Genomic DNA, 18,950 nt, shown 5'->3' with positions numbered 1-18,950 from the left:
ACCCCAAGTACCCAGCTTAATGCAGCAGTGCATCTTTTTACATCTGCCTTGGCTTTAAATTGAATCTCTGATGCAGACATCCTGTAATAATACTTTGACGTTATTTGCATCCAGTCTACAGAAACTTTTAGTTCTAGTTTTAAATTAAGGACTCCAGTGGTTTCAGTCCTTGATAAGTAAAGCAGCAGGATTTCACACCAATCACACCAAGGCTCAGTTACATTTTAGTCACAGCAGTGAAGTGATGCATGAAACTGACTGTACTGCAAAATCTCATTGTTATATGGATGAGGAAATGGACTGGCTCCAGACAGTAAAACAATCCCAAGACAGGGAAAAATGCACATCGAAGCTTTCAGCAGAGTTGTTCAGAGCAAAATGTGGTCTTTTGTCAGAGGGCTGCAAACCATGGTCTAAAGCTAATTAGGCAATGGGGACTGTTCTTGGGTGTCAGTGTCAAGCTACCAGAGCGTAGAATACACTGTTCACAGAAAAAAAATGCACACTCATCTTATCTGAGTCAAAAAGAGCATAGGTTTTTATCTCCAGATTAATTTTTATGGAGGATGACTCGTGTATCTCTTAAACCCTTTATTTAGTGTTTCTTTCTCTGCTTGAGGTTATTTATTGTCATGATTTCAGCATTATGAAAATAAGACCTTATATGTCCATTTCAGCCTGGACTCTGATACCTGACATATGGCAAAGTGCAGAGAATTTGCATCTTAACTGATAACTCTGGGATATGGGGGTCCCGAAAATGGCTACTGTCAGTATCAGAATGCCTTGATTATGATAGCAAGGAGAATTCTTGCAATTTTTTTTTTTCATTGGAAAATCTCCCATAGGTTTTTCAAATATAGTTCATCATAGAAAAATAGACTAAATAAAATGTATTTTGGTACTGGTTAATTTCAGAATTCCTAAAGAATGCTTCCAGAGAAAGTTCTGAGCCATCATTGAAAACAGCTGATTCCTTCATACTGTATATAGAAAAAAAATATCCTAATTATCTGGTTATTCCCTCCTATGCTTCAAGCAAGTCAACAGCTCTCCACAGTACTGACTCAGCTACAGACTAAAAGATCCTGCAAAGACTTCTGAAAGTCATCCGAACTAGGCTTTTGAAGGCGAGTGAGCAAAGCCTTCCCTCCAGTGAAAGCCCTTTGCCAGGTCACCCCTTGCCATTTACATTGAGCAGCTTAAGTACTGCAGCTAATATGTGTAACACTGTGATGGCTATAATATGCTCGCTGCAGGAAAGCCCTCCCACCCTGCTCCTTTAAATGCTGGTGCTTTCCCTCTCTGCCAGTCTTGTTACAAAGACTCATTTCTGGCTTGATAACGCAGCAGTGATAATAGGTATCAGCTCGATGCAGGAAGAAGGACTGTTGAGCCTGAAGGGACATTTCATCTGTGATAGAGCAAATTTTGTTCAGTCCCCTGGGCATCTTCTCCTGACACAGATGTCAGTGCATGTGACCTGGGTCTGGAACCTCTTTAATGACCAGCTTGTTACTGGAAGCCTCGTTTCCTATGTTAACTTCAGCTGAATTAAAGCTGAATTAAGCCTTTGAGCATTTTATTCTAACTCTAGAGATACACCATCAGCAAACGCCATCCTAGCCCACAGCCTGCTTATATCTGTATCCATTCTGCTGGATCGCTGCAGTGCCAGAGTGTGGATGATGCAGGCTTTCTCCTCAAGGTTTCTCATTAATCATGAAAACAGAATATTTTCTGCCCTATTCTTCCTTTGGTTAATCTTTCCTTCACATCAACTGGCTGAAATGAATAGCAGGCAGATACCTCTTTGCTTTAGCAGTAAGCAAAGCTGATGGCACAGGTTGTGATGAGAACCTTTAGAGGAGTGGGGGACACTATCCTGCAAGAAGAATTAGCCTGAGAGCTTGCAATGAGAAGGGGTGGCTTTGGAGAATGACAGCAGAGAAGAAACTACCATCTGTTAAAACAAAGAAATCAATATTCTCTGGACTTCTAAGTCTGGCTGTGGACATTTGGAATGCATTTTTCTCCCAGTGCACGAGTATACCAGCAGCCCCATTGATTTTGTGCTTATATCAGGAGGATGATCTATACCTCTTTTGGAGAGATGCTAGCTCTCTGGAGAGTCCCACTGAGATTTCATGGTGAGATGTATCACAATCGCTATAAAATCCCAATTTATCTGCAAATTCCAGTTGACTGAGCTAGCACCTTGTGAGAAAAGTGAAGCTGCTATGATTTTCTGTAACAGCATTCATGGCATTTATGTAGCCTTGCCTCCTGCATATCTGCCTTGTGAATATCTCCAGGCCAGAATGTAAAGGTGCACGATATTTACAAATCACAGCTCTTTGACAATTTACTCCGTGATGTTGACAAAGACTGACTCACAGAAGGTATGAAGTGTCTTTCTTGGAGGTTTTCACATGTTTGTAATGAAGCACAAGAGCAGGTGCACTCAGAAGCAAACATGATGTTGAGATTTTAAACATGCCCATGAAAAACTGCTATGTTCACAAACTCTAGGCTATCTCAGTTCTCATTTGAGGAGTTCCTATTTTCCTGTTGAGGTTTCTAGTAGCAAATACTGTTTAGGGTGGGAACTCAATACAAATTCACATCTTCCAGTCCTGAATGAATTATTGAGTTTTGAACACTTAGTTCGTGTTCCTAAAAATCCTGAGGAAAAAAAGAAAACAACAGGAAAGAAAAAGAAAGCAGAAAACTTCTATAGAAATATAACTCATTATTTTTTTTACTTTTATATCTGTTACAATTGTAGGAAGAGTATTTCTGGAAGGGATTTTTGTTTTGGTTTGGTTTAGCTTTACAAGCTAAAACTAGAAACAGCACTTCAACTTACAGTTCATAGTCCATAAGTTATTTTTATGATTTGCTTTACCACTTGCTTACATGATACATCTCACAGAGATACGAGTCATTTAAACATGAACCAACTACTGGTGTTCATTGAAGCTCATCAGTTTTAGTTGTATTTCTTTGTATGCCTAATATAGTAGCATTTACCAACTGAAATTAATATTGCTTAGATTAATTTCTCCATCTGAAAGAGAGTTGTCTATAGTCTATCCATGAACAATACAGACTAGTTGAGAAAGCAAGTCATGCCATCTCTCCTAAATGCCCTTGCCAGGAAGGGATCAATCACTCTCCAAAGATGTTTCTCTACTGACCACAGGAAGAGCCTTGTTTAAAGCGTTTACTTTTTGCATGCCTGCAGTTAGGCAAAGAGACTTAAGCTCATAATAACAAAAAAAGAACTCAGGGTTACTTAGGTAACCCAGGTATAAGCAGAGGACAGAAGAAGAGTAGCAGAGGTTGAATCTCTTAGCCAAGGATTCAACAGATCAGTGGCAAAGCAAATAAAATAGCCAGTCTCCCGCTTTCAGGCCAGTATTTTACTGCAAACTTTCCCTTTACCTCTATAGTCAGTGGGAGCCCTGCAGTGGGAGTCAGTGGGAGCAGGATGAGAGCCTGGATGGACACGTGTAATGATTTAAAATTGGTGGGTTTATGTTTATCTGTTCAGCAATCACTCCTATACTTCACAGACTTTCCAAACAGTGCCACATTACTTTGCGTTATTGACTGCTCGGGGAGCTGTATAAACCATAGGGAGGTCCCACTCTAACCCTGCTAATAAAAAGTCTTTTGCATTGCAGTTGACCTGGACAGGTTGAATGATGATGTGAAACGTTACAGCTGCACGCCAAGAAACTACTCTGTCAATTTAAGGGAGGAGCTGAAGCTGACAAGCGTCGTTTTCTTCCCCCGCTGCCTCCTTGTCCAGCGCTGTGGAGGGAACTGTGGCTGTGGGACGTCGAGCTGGAAATCCTGCACCTGCGTGTCAGGGAAGACAGTGAAGAAATACCATGAGGTATTTCCACCCTTTTATTCTTTTCTTTAGTACTTCTTTTGGGTATTTATTGCTTATGTGGGTGCTGAAGGCTTGTCTCAGAGCCGTGTGTGCTGCTTGCGTTGATTATCATGGCATATTGATCATGCTTTGAATCACGTTACATTATCACTGTAGTATATCATGTTACATTATCATGCTTATGTAGATTGTCACGTTGGAGCTGCAGGGCAAAAATCAATGGGCAAAAATCACTGACTGCAGTGAAGTGTCATAGACAAAAATGCTATCATTCAAGAGAGACAAGAGTGTTTAAGGGAATGCCCCTGTGGTCACCATTTTTCCAGAGGTGAAGGATCTGCTCAGGCTTCAGACAGGTTCAGGTAGCCTTAGAATGAAGCCTAGACTTAGATAATGACATTGCTCTTGCTGTCCATACTAGGTACCAGCTTGGTACATGATGGAGCAGCATTTATACCTTCTATTGTAGTCAGCCACAGGAGATGCACACCTGCAGGAAGGCCTGAATTTAAACGTTTAATATTAATCTCTTTAATGTCACAACATCACCCAGTGATTTGCATTTGGAAATGGTGAATGAGCAGAGTGGAAGGAGGTTGTGTATGTGTTAGAAAGAGAAGTTAACAGGTATTTATGGATATGTCAATTTAGAAGAAGTTGGAGACAACTTTGGCTATCTCTCTGTGTGGGTGCTACCACAGCACCCTAGTGAACTTTGCTGCAAGAATGAGGTTTACATGGCACTGATTTTTGCCAGTGAAGGACTGATTGAACAGGAATGTATAAACCACTGGAAATTTCTCTATAGTAACAGAGAGACGTGTTCCTTGAGACATTCGACAGCATTTCCTCTTGTTTTGTGCTATATCTTTTAAACTTATGATTATATTTCAAAATTACAATTAAGTCACTTGCAAACTTGTTTCTTTTCCAGATTTATTATGTGTAGAAAGCAATTGAATTTTTTGGCCCTAGCTTTTTTCCCATTCATCACTTTTTCAGTAAGACAAATTATTTGCATAACAACAGTGTCCATTATATTTATTTTTAATCCATTCAGAACACATTTAGACAGGAAAAAAAAAAGGAACATTTTATATTCTTGCCTCTAAATCGATATTTTCAGAACCAGATGTGAACAATGTTCACTAAAATGAACATATCTAGGAAGGTTACTTGGTATTATCCTTTCAGTTGTCTGGAAGTAGGTAGCTGCATGCAATAACCTTATTTCTGACACATATCTCTTATAAAGGCCTTATTTACCACTGGCTTAAGTCTCAAGTAGAAATGAACTTTATGGAATTTTAAAGCTGGATGTGATGTGGGCTCATACCGTAAAGGCATACTTGAGAATTGTACCACACATACAAGAATGTGAGATACATTGATATACAGTTGTGGGATGTATTGTACTTGGGAGACCCTAGGGCTGCAGTAGCAGGAGGCTGTTGAAGGTCGGACCTTTGCCTCAGTATGAGCAGTGCAGTAAGAGATTTTTTTCTCACGGTTAACTGCAGATTACAACATACTCCACATCAGCTAGGACCAGAGAACAGTTAATGTTCTATCTAATATTAAACAAGATGCAAGGGATGACCCTGGTAATTACAGAGCAGAAAGCCTTATCTCAGAGGTAGAAAAGTTAATTGGAAAAAAAATTAATGGGTATAAATCACCTAGATGACTATGAACTGATGAAATGAGCTTGGAATGCCTTATGTATGAATAAATATTTATAGAGCACCAAAACGCTGTACGAGAATGGCACCTCCTTCAGAGAGTGAACAGTCAGCCAGACAGATCAGACATGCATTTTGACTGTCGGTGCTTAGAAGAATATAGGTAGGAGTAGAAAATTTAAACAGAAGCAGAAAACATACATCAAGAGAGATACAGGGAAAGATACACATCAAAAACATTTGTAAGGAAAGTGGCTCAAAAGTTTGGGTTAATTTCATTTAGAAAAAAAAAATAATAATGGGAATGAGAGGACACAGTGAAAGAAAGAAAATATTGAATAGTACCTAAATGAAAATTACTTCCTAAATAATCTTTTCCTTAAGAAAAGTACAAGAGTGAAACTGAAAAGGAACTGATTTAAAATGGTAAAAAGAATTTGATTTTTTTTTTTGTACAATAAATCTATACAGAATTTCAACCTGCAAATATGAGTGGTCCATAAATCAGAAGGATTCTGAGAGAACTAGAAGTAAAATATAAGCTAAAGAATGTTGGGTCACTTTTGTATCAAAACTTAAGTCAACTAATGACAGTATCTAGGAAAAAATGCTGATTATAAACATGTTCTCTAATCACACATATTTTATCAGGTGTTTTGGGGTATCTGGTGCTGGGAATATCACACTAACCAGAATATCACACTAAACAGATGTTGGTCAGAGCCAGGAAGTCACAACTTACGACTACTCCAAATTAACCACTAAATTCAGGAAATTGAATATTCACACTAATACATCATTGCTAATTTATTTCACTACTTCTTTGTTCTCTGAAAACCATATGAATTCAAAACACTGTTTCAGCTTTAACATTAAATGGCTTTTATAAGTTTAAATTTAAACTTAATCCCTTAGGGATGAATTAACAGCTCACCGAGCAGAAATTTAGCCAAGTAGCTCCCATTAGCATGAGTGGAAGTCATGCAGATAAATTCATGTATGACATACTAAAGATGTGTCCATTAATTTTAGTCCAAAATATTTTCCACTTTATTATTGTTACTAACTATGCACAGCTAATCAGTTTTATTCTTTATTCTCCTTCAACACTTTATTTTATTTAAATGGCTGGCAGTACAGGCACTGAGGAGGGGCCTCTCAACATGCCAATTTTAGAACCATGAAGCTGGTTTACCCTTTTGAAGCCAGCTTGAAACCTTCTAACCAAAAAGCCCTTTGTTGCATAATGAAGGACAGAGATTCACAGTTTATGAAATCCCCAGCACTGCAATTTGGTTAAAAATCTCTGCTTTCTGCTGAAGGAGAATGTGGGCCAGATTTAAAGACAAGTCTCCATTACTTTGATTTACTTGCAAAAGACACCAGAAGGAAGTATGAGCAAAGAAGCTTGTAGCAGCTGCAGCTGAATCCTGCAGACCCCAGACTGCTTCTCTTGCCAGGCTGATTTTGCCTGACTGCTCTCCTGAAGCTGCATCTGCTGAGCTCCTGGACCCAGCAGAGCTATTTGTCCTGCACATGGATGTTCTTGTTCTCAACAGTGAAAATGCAACTGGAAATCAGTTAAAAGTTGTCTGGCTTTTCTCAGCTCCCTCGTATTTCTGGGTGAGAAAGACAGGCAGGCAAATTCTAAAGAAGCAATTGGTTCTTTTTTTTTGGTTTTGTAGCCAGTGCCTTGCAGTGCAGGAGTAGCTGCACGCTGGCAGCTGTGGGGACACTAATAGCCAAAGTGTCTGTTGATAGAGAGGCTTTTAGTCCAGAGAGATTTCAAGACTATCTTCTTCTTATGCTCTTAATGTATTTGAGTTTCCCCTTAGTTCCTATTCAAAGCCTCACAGTGAACTCATCACTGAGCACTCCCTCCTAGTATCACAGGACTAATAGCTATTGCATGTAGCCTTTAATTTCCCCAGGCTGTGAGTGCTGCTCCAGTTCCCTGAACAGACTGTACAGCTCTTTCCTGTCATGTCCGATTGTAAGAAGTAATGCAACAGCAGGGAAGAGGAGAAAATGAGAAGGCCACGGCAAGGCATATCTTTTTCTTTATTACCCTGGGAAATGCTAATAATGAGATCTCAGGTCTTTTTTATAACCTGGAGGTTTGCCATAACTTTACCAAAATACTCAGCAGTTTCCAGAAGTAAACAAGTTTGCAACTTGGGTAAACAGATTTTTATGGGTAGGGGATTTTTGCAGGAGTCTTGTGATGCTGTGTGGTTTTCCACAGCTTCTGGGTTTGCTTGAGAGCGAAGCTCATAGACAAATACTCATGATTTACCACACAGTATCATGAACCCTGCAAACCAAACAGGCCAAATGCTGGCAGTGTCTCCAAATATCTCTCAGACACAGCCTACTAAAAGTGATCCTGAGTTATGTCGCAGGGCAAGACAAAGCAATACGTGGAAATAGATGCAGCACACCTTAATCTAATGGTCCTGTAGAGTGCTGTCTAACTTGCTAAAGGGGAGCTGAAATGAAAGTGTTTTTTCCATTGCAGTGCAGGGGGTTTTTAAATGCCTGAAGCCTCTCTTTAAAGAGAGAGGGGGTCTAAACCTCGAGATTGCCCAGGCTAGAGGAGGTGTGGGGGGACTCGGACCAGGACTCCATTCAGCTCAGGCTAGTGCTGTGCCATCTGCCCAGCATGCACATGCCACAGAGAAACAAGAAACCGGTTTCCCATCTCATTGCTGTAACTGATGAAATGTGAAATGAGTTTCCGAGAGGAATAAATGCTCTTAAGGTAGCAACCAGAATTTGTCAGAGTGTATAAACCTCCACAAACACAGTGCTGAGCAATAGAGATAAAAGACATGTAAAGAAGAAAGCAAAGCAGCGAAGGCTGATTACATCTTTTACTTACTTACTTGCATCTCCTGTAAAGACTGATGCATTTTTCATTGTCTATATGGTGCTTCTTCCACCCTCCATGCTCCCTGTTTGTAGTATTTCACTTCCATTCAAGTTTCATATTGACTGGAGCTTGTCTGGTGCCTTCGCAGGGTATGCATGCAATTAGTTCTCAACGACAAGGTTTAAATTAGTGTTGGGGTGGCTATTTTAGAACCTTTTGCTGCCCTGAGAGAGGTAGCAGGCACCCCAGAGTACCTAGACAATACTAAGCCTTTGCACAAGTTGCTGGGGCATAGAAACAGCTTTAACTGGACCCAACACTGTAAAGGGAAAACAAGACATTAAGAAATATTACTGGGGACAAAAGACCAGGGGAACAGGGGAGAAAATAAAAAGATAACATGAGGCTTCAGTAAGACAGAGGAGTTGTTGCAATGGGGTTCAGAAATGTAACCAATACAATTTGGCCTTGTGGCAGCTTTTTTTCTTTTTTCTTTTCTTTCTTTTTTTTTTCAGAGAAATGAGAAACAAACCTTAAGGAGGCACTTGAGAGAGCAGACAATAATTCTCACCCTGACTTTACACTAGGAAACATAAGACAATTGGGCAAAACTGATACAAATGCTGCTGATAGAACAAAGGAAATTTGCTAAGGGATTAAAAAGAGCTCATGTCACCAAACCAGCGTGCAAGGAATATGGTCTGATTGTGCTGTGTCCTGGTTTTACAGTAAATGTATAAAAGAGATAAAAGGCTGTTATGATAAAAAAGGCACACAATTAACCTGACATAGGAGTTTATGCATAGAAATATTATACAAGAAGCAGCAATGGGGTTTATTTGAAATGCAAGTACAAGGAAACAGAATGAGTCAGAAATGACTGCCAGGTCACAGGATGAACAGAGAAAGCACAGAGGTGCAGTGAGAGGAAAAAGGTCCATTCTTACTAGAGAAAAATGAAAGTTCTTGGGAAGGTATCTGGAAGTTAAGCATGTGAGACATCCTGGGATACATATCTGGGCAGAGAGACTTTTTGGGAAGGGGGAACGCCTGTATCTAGTCAGTGAAAAAGCAGTAGCTGGAGCCATAATGCTCAAGATCACCAAAAGTGATGGTCGTGTTGATGTCACATGCATCTGAAACTTCATAGCTTTAGTGACTGTTTCAGATCCTGAGTTTGAAGCCAATTAAAATTGTTTACCTATGTTTGCTGTGTTAAAAACAGGTGTTTCTTATTCATACAAATAAAAAATAGAATCAATAATCCCTTCTACATTTAGTAATCCCTTATTTTTAATGCTGACACTGAACAAACTCTTTTTTCATGTTATATCCTATAATTATCTCTGTTAAGAAAGAATACAGCTTTGGGTCTGTGTCGTTATTTTAGGCTATGTTCTGACTAGAATAAAGGTCCTTGTGCTAAATTATGAACCACATTCAGTTAATGCTTGGTTTCTTATGCTCAGAGCACGGCTAAACTGTGTGTGACCTTTGGATTAGATAACTTTTTAAAATTGCAGAGTAAGATTTTTCATCCATATCAGAACTTGGATCTTTGTTGAATGTTTTGCACTTTTGATGCTTCCTCTTTCATGAATCTCAGACTAATATAATTTGGTTTGCATGCTAGAATGATGATATTTTTAGATGAGCAGAAGGAGATTAGATAATGCTGCATAGCAGGATTTTAAAATAAGTTCTGCAAAGTACAAGTTTCAGTGTCTAAAATAGCATCCAGAGTTGCTCTCCATCCTCCGTCACTGGAATGTGAAGCTAACCAGACACTTGGTAAGCCAGAGTCATGTTATTGATTATGGGTGGTCTTCTTAAGCTAATCAGAAGAAAAAAAAAAAAAACAAAACTAGTTTTTGAGAGAGGCTTCACATTTCTATTTGTGTTTAAACTACTGGTCAAGAATTTAACAAAGAATGTTGCTATTGTTCCTAATAAGTAAATGATAATAAGTAAAAAATAGCTATGAGCAACCAGATAGCCTTTTAAAAATTATTTTTAAGAAGTGTTGACTGGGTCTCCTATTACTCTTTACTTTTTTATTAAAACAGAAATCAGCCATCATGGACTGTCATGGCTAAATGTTGCCTGACTTCAAAGGTAAATGATGATACATGGCTTGGTGTATCAGCACATCATGGAAAGAGCAGTTCACCTCATCTGGTTCTACCTATCTAAAGCTGTGAGTCCAGACTTTGGGCTCCTTTCCTAGTTAGAAGAGCCCCACCGGAGGTGGGTGTTTCAGGTGAATCGTTCTCTGTAGTCACTTCTTTGTTGCTACTTCTACTGGAGAAATTCTAGTTAGGGATCAGAGTGAACATGCTATCTCCCTGTGGGTCCTTTCCCCAGCAGTCATCACCGCTCTCCTCAGCCCCTGGTCATGAAGTGTTCTTACAGATATTCTGGGATTAGAGGTGCTGCCAGGCCAGCAGCTATAACCTCCTGTGCTCCACAGCCTGCTGGAGAGCACCCTGCTGCCTCTAAAACAAGACCCAAATTTGTGCTGTATATCTTCTGGAAAGGCAGCCATTTTCTGATGTCCTCAAACGGGCTGGAAATGACACAGTTCTTTGGAGGGCTGTCCAGGTGATGAGTTGGCCTGACTCAAACAAGTGTGCCCTAATTCCAGTTCAATGTTTTCTGTCCTCAGCTCCTAGATACTGTTTTTTGTGATGGTTTTGTTCTCTCTTTTAAAGAGTCCTTCAGAAGCTGGCACCCAAATTCAATACACAGTCAAAGAGCAAGATTCCTGGCAGGGAAATGCATGTAGGCATTTTCTTTGTATTTCCTTCACCACTGACCCCAAGGAAAATTATGCAGTGGCCAAAGTCACTTCACTTTGAAACCTCTCAGATGCTCAGCCATGTCTACAAAGTAAAATGCCATCCAGCATACTGGTGTGCTCCTATGGAGCTGTCTGTACAAGAAATTCTACAAGACCCCAGTACTCTTTTTTTTTGTATTACCTATAAACACCAAATCTAATTAAGAAGCTTTGTCCTTTGTCTTGATTTTTTTTAAATTGCTTTAATAGCTTTATGACCATAATTAATTCAGTGTTTGATGAGAGGGATATGACTGTAGTTATATGCTCTTTGTTAGGCAATGATCTGGACAGCTGAGGTACCACATTTTGATTAGTACTGACAGACAATGTTCCTTTAATTTGAAAACTGCAAGGTTATTCTTTTTTTGCCCACACAAAACAAACCTTCTGAGCATTCCATACTTTCCTCACATCCATATTTTCTTACAGATACTGATCCCATCAGTAAAGGAGGAATAAAGTAGTTCTTTACCTTTAATGACCAGATCAAGTAAAGAAGAAGCAGCAGCTATTTTCAGAATGAAGGATTTTCTTTCAGCTGTTGTGGTCACCTGAAATGGCCTTCCTTCCTGATTCTTTTCAATTTGATTGTATTAACCTGAAACTGAAACTATTGCACGGGAGCTAGACAGAGAGCTTTGAACATCACTTCTGTGATCAGCTATTAAGGAAGTCCTATGGAGGGCTCCAGGCAGGCTGGGTTCATGGGCCAAGGCTGATCATATAAGGTTCCACAAGACCAAGTGCCAGGTCCTGCAACGCTACAGGATTGGGGAGGAGTGGCTGGAAAGCTGCCCAGAGGAAAAGGACCTGGGGGTGTTGGTTGATAGACAGCTGAATATGAGCCAACAGTGTGCCTAGGTGGCCAAGAAGGCCTGGCTGTATCAGGTATAGTGTAGCCAGCAGAATTAAGGAAGTGATTGTCCCCCTGTACTCGGCACTGGTGAGGCCACACTTCAAATACTGTGTTCAGTTTTGGGCACCTAATTGCAGGACATTGAGATTTTGGAGTGTGTCAAAAGAAGGGCAGTGAAGCTGATGAGGGTGAAGAGCACAAGTCTTCTGAGGAATGGCTGGGGGAACTGGTATTGTTTAGCCTGGAGAAAAGGAGGCTCAGGGGACACCTTACCACTCTCTACAGCTACCTGAAAGAAGGTTGTAGCGAGGTAGGGGTCAGTCTGTTCTCCCAAGTAACAAGTGATAGGACAAGAGGAAATGGCCTCGAGTTGCACTAGGAGAGGCTTGGATTAGACATTAGGAAAAAACTATTTCCCAAAAGGATGGTAAAGTACTGGAACAGGCTGCCCAGAGAAGTGGTTGAGTCACCATCCCTGGAGGCATTTAAAAGATGTGTAGGTGTGGTGCTGAGGGACATGGTTGAGTGGTGGACTCGGTAGTACTGAGTTAACAGTTGGACTTGATGATCTTAAAGATCTTTTCCAACCTAAACCATTCTATGATTCTGTAATTTCAGCTTTGTTCAAACAATGTTTTCCTGTCTCGTCTGGGGAAGTGTCTGCCAATTCATTTTTCTACTCTTATCAGCAAAGTCCATATTCTGTGCTCATGTTTCTCAATACAAAACACAAGGGAAAATCCCCAAGCTGTCAGGAGGTCTGTTAGCTTAAATACAGCCCACATCCTTTTTCTCATCCCGTTGTAGACTTTAATTTGCTTTCAGTTGGAAAAAGCACATCTATGTACCCATGATCCTGCAGCAAAGTGCCAATCATCTGAATTTGTCCAATATTGATTAAAGTCTTCTTTAACTAAAGAATTTTATCTTGGGTTCAGCATCAGCAGCTGTACTTTATTTTTAAGTATGTTTTCTTAAAAAAAAAGCATCTTTGAAGATGTGGTCTATTTTCAGCTCTGACCTCATTGGGTTCAGTTCCTCTGTGTTTTGGATGACAATGTGGTGCAGTGAATTGTCCGAGTGTCCATCAGGATTTATTGCATATATTGAGAGAGTCAGTGTTTGAACTCAATTTAAATACATTATAATTTTGTTGCTGTATTAAAAAAGAAAATAGAAGACATGTCTCTGCATTTCCTGTCCTCCAGGCATTAATGGCAGAGAACAGATGGTCTCATCCTGAAGGCTGCTCCCCTGTCTACCCTTCTCCACCCGCTATGCACAGCATCCATGGTTAACCTCTGCCAAATCATTCACACTTACTTTTGTGACTTTCTAATCCTGTTGAAATTGCTAGTACTTTGTAGATATCATGTGCAGTCCCTTATTCCCTCTCAATTCTTGTATGGGGTTGCGAAGTCAAATTACAGAAAGTACTTTAATTGAGTAACACTATGATATTTTGGTTATTCAGGGCAGAAATGTGGATGGTTTTTTCAGGCTGAAACACTGAAGATGTTTAGGTTCCAATTCCCACTTGACCAGTGGCTTTGGCAGGTTGGAGAGAAGACAGACTTCTCTCCATCTTTTGAACAAGCAAGACAAATCTAGTTGATATAGCAGTCACTTGGCCAAGCTAACTGAGTGACAACAGCCTGCCAAGAGGTGGGGTGGTTACCTCTAGTACCTTAGAGGTGCATGGTTTCCGAGCTCAAGTGCTTGAGGCCACAGAGAGCAGAACTGGCCCACCTGCCAGGACTGGCCCACCAGCTGTGGAGCTGCAGCCTTGCTTTCTCTTTGTCCTGCTCCCCATCAGTAAACAAGTAATTTTGGAAGGGAAAGGACCATATAACACCACTGGTAGTTTTTATACTGATGTGTTGCAGAGCCTTGAGCAAATCAGTTTCAGATTCTCCATCTTTGGAAGTTTGACAATGGTGCATATCTTTCTGTGCAATGTGCTGTGAGATCTGGGAAGAAAAATACTGTAGGAGAGTTAAAATGTTCTTAGTCTTAACTGATTTGTACCTAATGCAAACTAGTATTCGAGCTTCAAGGCAAAAATTGGAAATTAATATCTCTTTTTTTAAACTATTGTAGGCCCATCAACATTAAAGTAATGAAAGAAAACAGAATATTTACCCCCATGCTAGTGGGCATGAGCTCTTACATGACAACTCAACCTCCAATGGTGGGCTGGCAAAGCGTGCCCCTGCAGACTGATACCTCCTCAGCTATTCCAAGTCCATGGTTTACATACTTACACCGTCATAGAAGATTAGATAGGAAGCAACATTATGGCTGTTTTCCACCTATCCACAAAATCATTTTCAGGGAGTCATAGATTCATGTAATAATAAGAGTTGGAAGGCAACTTTAGGGGTCATCTAGCCCAATCTCCCACTCAAAGCAAGAATCTTGAGGTTAGATGAGGTAGCTTGGGGACTTGTCTTGCTAATTTTAACTATCCTCAAGATTTCTGCAACCTCTCTGGGCAACCTGCTCGAGGGTTTAACCACTCTTATTTTCTTCTGTCTACCCAAATTGGATTATTTTGTTGCAACTTGTGTTCATTGCCTCTTTTTCATTTTCTTTATAACCTACAACCCTCTTTTTTAGGCATGTCAGAGTTATCTCACCTAGAGATATTTTTTTCTGAAATCTCTTATAAGATGTATACTTCCCTAGGAAATTTTTTCTAGTTTGTTTTTTTTTTTTTTTGGGGGGGGGGGGTTGTGTGGGGTTTTGGTTTTGTTTTTTTTTTTCACATAATTCACACTAAATTTTTAAGAAATTATTTAAATTGAGACAGAATTTTTAAGATAAGCCAACTGAAATCAGATTCCAGAGAGACTTGATGGGATCTGACACATATTTTGCACAAGCTCTATTCATCTCCTTCATTTACAGACCAGTTCTAATGACATGTGCTTCAGAAATTTCTAATTGCATTTAAAATGTTCCTTATTCTTTAGAGCAGAAATATTACACAAGTGAGGGAATGGACAGAGCAATTCAAATGTGTGTGGGACTGCAAAAATGAGCCAAAGAAAACATGCTTGATAATTCACATGCAAAAGAGCAACTCTGGATGGGGTCGAGGAATTGCATGATATAAAGATACCTGATGTAGGAAATAATACAATCTGTCAAAACTCCAGGACAAACAGAACAGCAGGATGCTACAAAGTGGAAAGAAAAAGTGGAAGTAAAACAAAAACATGTAAAATTAATACTGGTCAGGACCACTAAGGATTGTTGGTGCCCTCAGGGCCCAAACACTCTCATCCTCAAATCTCTGACAACATTTTCTAATCAGTGGATTTCTGTTGATCCTCCCAGGTGCTGAAATTCATCCCTGAGGCTGGGCATCCCAGAAGAAAAGGCAGAACCAGGAACAACATGGCCTTAGTAGATATACAGCTGGATCACCATGAGCGTTGTGATTGTATCTGCAGTTCAAGACCACCTCGATAAAAAAATATATAAAGTAATATAAGAAAAAGCCAAGACACACTAATTGCATCTTACTGGACATTTACTTTTAAGCAGGATTGCTCAGAGGACCTTTACTCAGTAATCATCTGAACTTTGCTACTAGCCTGCCTTTGCAATTAGCAAAAAATGATCGCTGTGTTTCAGCCTAGCTGTTCTGATTAGTACCATGGCAGAAAAGCAGGTATATCATAGATTTATGTATCAGCATCCAAGAATATAGGATTATGGTTATCTGTAGCTAGATTCTGTGGGGTGAGAGTTTCAAAGCTCACTTGCAGTCCTTAGGCGCAGAATGCCCACTGGCATTAAACACCAGTTGTGTAGGTATCTGTAGTAGCTGGAAATGAAATGGTTTGTGTTTCTGTTTCTCCCTCACCAGTTCCTACACTCAAATTCCGCTGCCATTTCTACCTGCTCAGCTTTCCTGATGGTCAGTAGGGTTTTGTAGGTATAAAGGAGGGGAGAATTTGAGCCTGTATGAGTGTAAAATAGTTTATCCTGCTCTGAGAGGGAAATTCCCAGCATTCCAGCCCAACAGAGAGAGTTATAAAGAGGAAAATCCATCACTGCATGAAATAGCACACCACTAAAGTCAAATCTCACTGTACTGGAGCAAAGTGTGTGCTGAAATTAGTAGATGCTTTTCACAAGCCAGGACACTGGTGACGGTAGGGAGGTTCAGAGGCTGGTGCTTTTGCCATGGTGACTCCACAGGAGCCATCAGCCAGGCACTTCTCCAGGTCCCCAGATAAATCCCTGTGGGCTGATTCTGGTCTCTACCTACCTGGACTGGACTCCTGCCTCTTGCCCAGAACTGTCCACAGTTGTCCATGAGGAGCTCCTGCTCCATGAAAAGGGAAAGACAACCCTCCCGTTGCACTCTCCTCACTGCTGTTCAAGGAGTGCCATGTTTCCCCATGCAGGAGATGAAGACAGGGAACTTGTTTGTTGAAAATATTGATTTTTTTTGCAGTTGTGTTACTGGGAAGCAAAACTGTGCTTGAGATTTAATTCCTGTTATTTGGTTTGGGGTTTGTTTGTTTCTTTTAAATATGGTTTGTTATAACTTCGTCATATATGCATTAATCTTAGTTATCTGAGGTTAGTTGTCTCATTTCAGCTCTGTGTATTGCCACAGTTAAACTGTTGGCAATGAATTTCTTTGTGATTGCATTTTGCTGAGGCATATTAACTCATTAAGCAATGTCTGTCATGGAAAATGCATCATTTATTATCTTCTGGAAGAGTATTATTAAACAACACCTCATAATAAAATAAGCACTTTAAAAGCTACAGCATAGTTTCCTATGCCTTTTTAAATATTATGAAAGTGCTCTAGCTGAAAAAGGAAAAAAGAATCCTTCAAAACTAGCTTTAAAGATTTTTAAATGCTGCTCCAAAAGTATAAAATGCAGGCAGATTTAAGTCTGGTAAAGAATTGGAGTTTTGATCATGAATATAACAGAGGGAATGGGGTGGCATGTTTAACGGCTGAGGTTTTATATTTAATAGCAGACACAGGCTGCATCATTTCATCTTCTTTGTGTTCCTTCTTGTGTTTCTGTCTCTCTGAAAGAGTGAAGTAGCTTGACAATAATAATGTGTTAGTGGAAACTGGCATGTGCTATAATATAGTTTTGAGAACCTTCAAGCCAGTATGTTTCAGCGATCTACAGTTTTGTTATAAAAATGCCCTAATGTTCTGACTTACCCTCTTTATCAGCTCAAGTATTTTATAAGTGCTTTTTTATAATTTTAGCAAAACGTTACTGAAACATCCCTTAGAAATGTTGTGTTACTATCTTTCCTGTACTTTAACCTTTGAGACCTGAAAAGTGTGGGGGTTTTATTATTTATATTAATTTTTCCTCTCTGACTTCCAGATGTCTATTTAAAAATGCTCCTGAATGCTGACTTGGGAAGTGATTCATCAGTTTTCAAAGCAAGTCACATTAAAAGAACAGCACTGTAACCAAAGATTGTCGGCTTTGTCTCATAGTTCAGAACTGTTTAAAGAACACTTAATTATTTTTCTCTCTCTAGCTTAATAACAAGATTGACAGAGCCCTTCCATAATTTTTAGCTAATTTTGGAAGAAATTTGCATGTGAGACCTTGGCAGTACTGATTGGTTTTGAGACAGTGCACTCTAATGTGTATTCCTGACGGAATTATGCCTAAGCACTCTGTCCTTGTAGTTAACATTGGTTGTAGGAAACATCAGTTTCATATGGCTTTATGGATGCCAGGGTCCAGCAGAGAAATTCAGCTGTAAAGTAAAAAGCGATTGGTGTAATAGGGATTTTACTCTTGCTTAATGTTGGGTTTATGTTCTTAAATATAGGGCAAACAAAAAAATTGTCATAAAATTTAAAATATTACTCCTGGGCCGCTTACTAATGAATGGAACCATTCACTGCTTCATGCCTGCCATACAGACAGCATGCTCCTGGCCAGTGCAGGAGTCAGGGATGAGCCTTATGTTGCAGTGTGGGTGTCATAATATGCATGTGAACTAAGAAAAACTCCCCAAAACCTGAATAACAAGCTGCAATGTCCATGATGAAACCAAATACCACAAAAACTTAATTTATTAGCAGAAATGGCAGAGATGCCTTTCCATACCTTTATTTTCTCCTTTGTCTATGCAATAATTCTTATGTTGTTTACATACTATTTTAACTTAAAAAGAAAAGCTATTAAAAAAACTTATACGGTTCATTTTTATTGCTGGAATTGGACCCCACCAAAATAAATACATTTTCAAAGGAAATTCAGAAAGATTCCTGATTTCAAACCATTCACTAGCTTTTTATTTACTGTATTTTTCTGGGATAAAGCCAACTTTCTCAAGTGCAATCTATAGATTGGTTTTTGTTGTTGTTGTTGTTATCACAGTTAGATGCAGCTTTCCTAGCAGTATTTTTTACTTTACACAGTATGTAATGTGTCTTTATCTTGATGAAAAAAATAAATACTGCTTTTGAAAGAAGACGCTCTGAGTGATTATTTAGAATCCAGATGAACCTGTGATTTACTGGAAGACGTTTCCACAACTTGACACCATCCATGCGAGATCTCCTTGTGAGTTTTTGCAGTCATTCCCAGGGGCATCAGGGAAGTACCAAAGTGCAGTTTTGGGATAATAGAGTCTGAGCCCTCGAGGTGGAAGAGCTGACAGCTTCTTTGAGAAGCAGCAGCAGCAGCGTGACAGCAGCACAGCATTTCTGATAGCCAGATTAGAGCACTCTCCCGGACTTGGTGCTGCTCTCAGCCCCAACAGGCTTGGCTACAGCA

The 18,950-nt window shown here is 39.7% G+C and overlaps 1 protein-coding gene across 1 annotated transcript in view; it reads left to right on the top strand.

The window, feature by feature from the left end:
- Nucleotides 1–15,633, top strand: part of PDGFD (platelet derived growth factor D) — a gene marked incomplete at its 5' end in the record, with an annotated part of 61,189 nt that extends 45,556 nt beyond the window's left edge. The window contains 2 exons of the mRNA XM_008944731.1: nucleotides 3,690–3,904; nucleotides 15,499–15,633. Coding sequence (XP_008942979.1) covers nucleotides 3,690–3,904; nucleotides 15,499–15,633 — 350 coding nt within the window. The remainder of the gene's footprint in view (nucleotides 1–3,689; nucleotides 3,905–15,498) is intronic.
- Between the last annotated feature and the right edge of the window lie 3,317 nt (nucleotides 15,634–18,950).

The sequence above is a fragment of the Merops nubicus genome, unplaced genomic scaffold, assembly GCF_000691845.1.
Source record: "Merops nubicus isolate BGI_N331 unplaced genomic scaffold, ASM69184v1 scaffold8937, whole genome shotgun sequence".
Lineage (NCBI taxonomy): Eukaryota > Metazoa > Chordata > Aves > Coraciiformes > Meropidae > Merops > Merops nubicus.
Note: the sequence above shows the minus strand (reverse complement) of the source record. Positions and strands in the feature narration are given on the sequence as shown.